This window comes from Leiobunum rupestre, chromosome 1, assembly GCF_980474605.1.
Source record: "Leiobunum rupestre chromosome 1, qqLeiRupe1.1.hap1, whole genome shotgun sequence".
Lineage (NCBI taxonomy): Eukaryota > Metazoa > Arthropoda > Arachnida > Opiliones > Sclerosomatidae > Leiobunum > Leiobunum rupestre.
In genome coordinates, this window is record NC_143384.1 from 97,157,615 (window position 1) to 97,163,903 (window position 6,289).

The following is a 6,289-nucleotide window of genomic DNA, read 5'->3' on the forward strand; positions in this document are numbered from 1 at the left end:
TTTTTTCAGGTAAAACCATGGAAAACTTACGTTTACGTAAGGATTTTAAATTGGTTACGACGCCAGAAAAGGCTGTTAAAAAAGCTAGCTCGCCCGCGTTCGAAAAGTTCACCATCTTCCAAAACGACCTTGTTGGAATTCATTCCGCCAAGAAAAAGCTTATTCTAAACCGGCCCATCTATACAGGTTTCGCCATTTTGGATCTATCGAAACTTTTAATGTATAGATTTCACTATGACGTCATAAAGCCGCAGTACGGAGAAAAGGTCAAACTTCTTTTCACCGATACTGGTACGTATACCCTCTTGTATATAGTATAGCTCATTTCTAATGATTGTTTGTAATTTACAGACAGTCTCACGTATCAAATCCAAACACCGGATTTATACGAGGATTTAGCCCAACAGAAGGAAATGTATGATTTTTCTGGATACCCCAAAAATCATCCACTGTTTGACGAAACCAATAAAAAGAGACTCGGAAAGTTTAAAGATGAAATGGACGGTACACCTATCGAAGAATTTTGCGGACTGAGACCCAAAATGTACTCTATATTGTCCGCCAAAGGTGAGAAAAAGACTTGCAAGGGTGTGTGTAAACGTGTTGTGCAAAAGCGCGTCCGTCACGCAGAATATCGCGAGTGTCTTCTGAACCGTAAGTTAACTATCGCGGAGATGAAGCGCATAGTGAGTAATAAGCATATTGTGACGACTGTGCGACAAAACAAATTGTGTTTAAACCCGTGCGATGATAAACGTTATATTTTAGACGATGGTATATCAACACTCGCGCACGGACATTATAAAACGAAACAATAAAATATTTTTATGACAAATTTATTGAGTATTTCTTATACATAAATTCTACAATCATACGATCATTAACATTTTTGTTTTTCGGCAATCTTCGCAATACGTTAAACATTTTTATTCCCTGACACAAATTAATTGCAAAATATATACAGTAACCACCGCAAGCTTTACTAGAATTTCCTTGCAATTGAACAGAATTATACGTGACAGTTAAGCTGTTTTTCTCTATAAAATAGTTAAATTTAAACAAATCAGGGCTGTTCCCGAAACTCTCGAAGAATGTACAATTGAGTGACCTTGAGAGATATATCAAACACCAATGTTCTCCTACCCCATTGGACGTATCAGTGTTCACGATGTAAAGTGAAGGATACGTTTTCACATTCTTGGGAAGGTTGTCGGCAGGGAAGACTCCTCTGAACAAATATTTGGTATACGGGTCATTCTTAAGTATGATTTCAAGTTGTTGCGAGTCCATTATGAACTGTGATCATATTAAACTGCTCTGTTCTTGTCGATCTCGACCAAAGATTGATATTCGGAATAGTAAATCACGCTTACTGTTGACGGCAACGATTCTCCGAATATTAATTCGAGACGAACGCTCCCGTTCTTTACCAGGTTGAAACAGTCAGTTGAACTTCCGTTGAGATCGGGAGTTAAATCGAATACGAATAGTGCATTTCCATTGGCGAATTCATCACGGTCGATAAAATTTCCTTCGTCAATATTCCATTGACCAGTTTGAAGAAACAGATTAACGTATGATCGCATAAACAACTTATCTTTGAAATTTGGGTTTAACGGTTTTGCCGGGACGCTACTACCATCAAGGTATAGGGCGATTTGAGTTAACGAAAAATTTTTAAAGTTAAAAGGTGACATTTTGTAGTCTCCCAAATACGCATTCTGGTCCACAAATCCGATCACCACCTTACTCGGTATTTGACCATTATATAAGTTGTCTTTGACGCATATTTTGTTGCCTTGGGAATTTGAAAATGAATTACATTCCGTACGGGTGATTGGATATTTCATTGTTGCCAGTTCCAAAGTTTTAGCGTGGGATAACATAATCTCTGGCGTCAATCTAACTTTTCTGACAAACATTGATGCGTGTGTGAAAATGACTTTGCATTTTTCACCGTCTGTGTGTAAACAAAACTCGTTTGAGCTTTTGATAAACTTGAAATTTAAGTCTATCAGGTTAGGAATAAATCGATTTTGTTGACAAATATCGGCTCGTACAACTCCTATCATGTCAATCACACCTTCTTGGGCAAATTTTGCGCGTTTCGTAAATCCGTCGTTATTGAAAAACTCGTCAAATTTCCCAGCTTTGTCTTTATAGAATAGAGACGCGGTTAAGAAACTTTCCTTGGCTGGCCCACCATATGTCAAGAGCGTTTGAATCATACTCTTGTAAGGATACTGTTGAGGGCATGACGTAACTGATCTGTCACCCAATGATACGTGAACTTCGCCAAAGAGACTGTGTAAAAACAAATTTTCCGGGCCAACTTTGTCCGCAGGAGTTGTGGTTTTAGATACAGCGTCGTGAATATCGGGTTTTGGTATAGTTCCATCTGCTTTCACAATTTTCACTTGAGCTTGAAGTAAAGTATTTTTCAAATCAATGTATGTCTCCGAGTTTCCAGCGATACTAAAGATAATTGCTTGGTTTTCGTTTATGTTCGATGTTGGATTATATTCAACCCATTGACTTCCTATTATGCCAGTTTGAGTATAAGGTACGTGAAATAAATCAAGTTCCGAGCTAATGCTGTTCTGCGAACTGGGGTGGGCTAACGACATTGTTCAATAATTACGAGAATATATCAGACTGAAGCAGAGAACGTCTTTTCTTCTTCCTGGTTCGAACTGAACTGATGATGGGAGACGTTTTACGTTTCCTTTTACGTCCATTTCCACTAAGTTTACTCACTGCTTCGGCGGCTCTTCTTAAGGTTTCTTTCCCCGCCTCTTTCCCCCGAGATTTTAACGCGTCTTTAATAGACACACCACTCGAGACGTCGGAAGCAATTTTTGCTCCGGTATTTAAAAATTTTCGACCAAGGAATGTGGCACCTTTTTTGAGTAATGGCATGGCTGACCGAAATGCCGAGGCTAATATATTTCCAAGACCATATCCTCTTTGCACGGCTACTCCACGGTATACCGGAATTGATCCGTGTCCAATTTGATTTAAATAATAGTTATTATAATCGTTTACGGAAACATGGTCTAAATTACGCGGAGACATGTTTATCCTTTGACACGTTAACCACAAATGAACGGAAGAAAGTTTTTACACCTGATTTTATAGAGAAGTCCATGTCCTTCGAGGTCTAAAATGAAGAGTGACGTGAACTTTTCCTCTTTCGAAATGTACAGGCTGACCCATTTCACTCATAATATTAATTTCAATGGTTTGAAAATTGTTATGCGCAATAGGCATATAATGAGGTCTAGAAAACTCCTTCTCAACAGTGTCTCCGTCTTTTCCTTGAATACTTATAATACGTAATAAGGGAACGTCTGAATCTCCAACCGATCGACTTTGTATGATATCGGAGTATATGAACAGAGAATGTAGCCCAGCGTCCATATCACAACTAAAAGGAGCTGTCATTGAAGTAACTACAGTTACATCTTTACCTGGAATTCTCGTGAATCCTAATATAATGGCGATTTCATGTGGTATGTAAACTTGATTCATTCCTTTAATTTCGATAACCACCCGCCGATTAGGTTTATTGTAATAAAACTCGACCCTTCAGTTAATTTTTTGTCCGTCATCATCGAGTGACATAATCTCTAGTAATTCTTCGGTAGAGCCGTAATATCCGGGAGGTATAAGTATGCTTATATCACGCATTTCATCTTTGAGATCTCTCTTCACAAAATTTTCGGGGTTCTTTTCCGTCTTCTTGATTGACTGTTTTTTAGACTTCTTAGTTATAGGTTCTTCCAAGGAGTCTATAGTATCTTCTACAGTATTCCAAATTCGAACTAAACATTCTTCATTAACGTTATTCCACGTTCTAGGATAACTGATTTCAGCAAGTCCAACTTCGTAAGCTCCCTCAAGTTTAATGGGTTCTGGTAAATACGTTCTAAACTTGCTTATAGTATTGTTTTTGAAATAACGTATAGAAGAGTCGGACGGTAACGTGATATAGAAACTCATAATGTGACGATTTCTTGCACCCAAGAGTCAAAATCTGAACTGTATCCGCGCCAACGTACTAGTAGTTCTTTCGTTCCGTCGGGTTTTGTTCTTTTTCTCAAAACTTTATCTATTTTAAACAAACAGTTATCAAGGTCTTTCCCGATTTTCTGTATTTCATCCTTGTAGAACACACCTGAAATGAGCTCAGTTTTCAAATCCTCCAGTTTATATACCGGAGGGTCTCTTGGTATGCACTGCACTACTTTGAATATTTCCTCGGTATAATTGGCTTTGTAACCCTTTTCGAACGTAGTTTTATTCTTACTCATGCGAACCAAGTCACCTATTTCAAAAGGGAACGAGACTGGGGGTGAAAAATTAACTTTCCCATATAGGTTCTGCCACACTTGTTTAGAATTTTCATTCTTCACTTCAACGGATTTGCATTTAATAGATTTGTGGTAGTTGTTATTATAAGCTTCCAATAAATCTGGTAAAACGTCGATATATTTGTGCGTATCTTTCTCCGTAAAATATCTGTACATTCGAGACTTCAAATGTTCGATTGAATCGTTCTATAATAGTAGATTTTACTTCGGAGTGCGTTGCGAAAAACTTGATTCCTCTACGTTTTAATTCACCTTGAACTTCTTTGCATAGAAACTCGTTACCATGATCAGTCTGTACAACCTTCGGCTGTCGACCTGGTTCTTTAATAGATTTGAATGACTTTACCATAGTTGATCCTTTCTTATCCTTGGTAGCCACAGCGAATGCGTATTTGCTAAATACATCGATACAACATAAGATATATCGGTATCCACTATTGTGATTTTTTATATCTTGCATGTCTGCCAGATCTAGTTGCCATTGTTCGTCTATTCCATACACTATCGTCTTGTTTCTTCGAAAATTGTGTCTCACTGGTCGGTGTAACGTGTACGTATCTTGGCATTTTAAAAATTCTCTCACATCGTTTATGGTCACTTAAATTCCCCTCTCTCTGGCAGCCCGATAGAGACCACGAATGCCTCCGTAACTACCGGCGTCCTTAACGTTGAAGTATATTTCTTCTAACTTATCCATTCATCGTACAGTTCATTTTCCGTTCGTGATACCAGTACGCGAAATCAAATAGTTCAAAAACGATAATAATAAATAATAACAAAAACGCCGTAATAACTTTGGGTGATTTTAAGTATGATATCGACAAAGAGGTTATCAACCCAGACGGAGTAGGATCGATGCCACCTTCCATGTTGAGGTATAATTCGTGAATGAAAGAACTGAAACCTGATATATTATTATATTCTTTATTTCAAATTTATCCAACTCAATAATCCATTGCCATACATTGATTCGGGACTTGGAGGTAAATAATCTGAATCATCGTACACCTTCTCTGGTAGATCGTTAGAAATAATAGGTACATTTTCAATAGGGGATTCAAAGGGGAATTTATTTTTTACAAGTGATTTGGGTACATTTTCCTTGGCCAACAATTCATAAAATTTATCCAATCCAACAATTTCTTGTTTCGGTTTGGTTTTGTATCCTTTAACTGATTCGTGTAAAATGTCCATGATATTAGATCTATAACTATAGGACGTTCTTTATAAATAAGTTCACCACTGGTAGACCAATCAATTTTACTGTTTCGTTCAATCCACTTGTACAAAGCAATGACGGGTTTTAGATGTGAATCTGGTATCGCGATAGCTATTTCCGAATACCAGTCTTTCTTTCTTTTCGGTTCTTCAACGAGTTTCGCTTTCTTAGATCTTTTGTTACGTTGTAATAAATGGTTGTACAACTCTACTTTTGTGACTGATTAAGTTTCTGATTATTTAAAACAGTTTTCGTATCCAAGTTTTCGTCAAGTTTCGGTTGCGGATTGAGTCGTCGGTAAACGTCTTCGGGAACTAAGATCATCTTTCTAGCCATTTTTGATAGCTCTACTTATAGCCGTGCCTGCCGCACTGCTCACAATTGAAAGAAGTGGTGCTAAGAGTAACGGTAAAAATCCTCCCTTCTGTAATAGAATCTTTTTCCGTTTTGCGATTGAAGTGGGTTTAGATATCTTCCGCAAAATATGACAATGTCGCTTCAATCTCTTCTTATGATCATCTGACAGTTTTACATTACCGCGCAGAACATTATACAACATTCCACAATAGCTTTAATCGCGTCGTTATTAGCATATTTGATGGCGGCATTTATTTGACAAGAATTACACTTAGACAGATATTTTAAAAACTCCTTATGATTATGAATTCTCTTCATTTTGGGATAAAAACGGCAGCCT

The 6,289-nt window shown here is 37.5% G+C and overlaps 1 protein-coding gene across 1 annotated transcript; it reads right to left on the reverse strand.

The window, feature by feature from the left end:
- Window positions 1–1,307: 1,307 nt before the first annotated feature.
- Window positions 1,308–2,627, reverse strand: LOC149969071 (uncharacterized protein F54H12.2-like). Its single transcript, XM_090170269.1, has 2 exons — window positions 1,908–2,627; window positions 1,308–1,745 (listed from the first exon to the last, which is right to left on the reverse strand). Exons 1-2 carry the CDS (start codon window positions 2,625–2,627, stop codon window positions 1,308–1,310), a joined length of 1,158 nt encoding a protein of 385 aa, XP_090026395.1.
- Window positions 2,628–6,289: the final 3,662 nt, after the last annotated feature.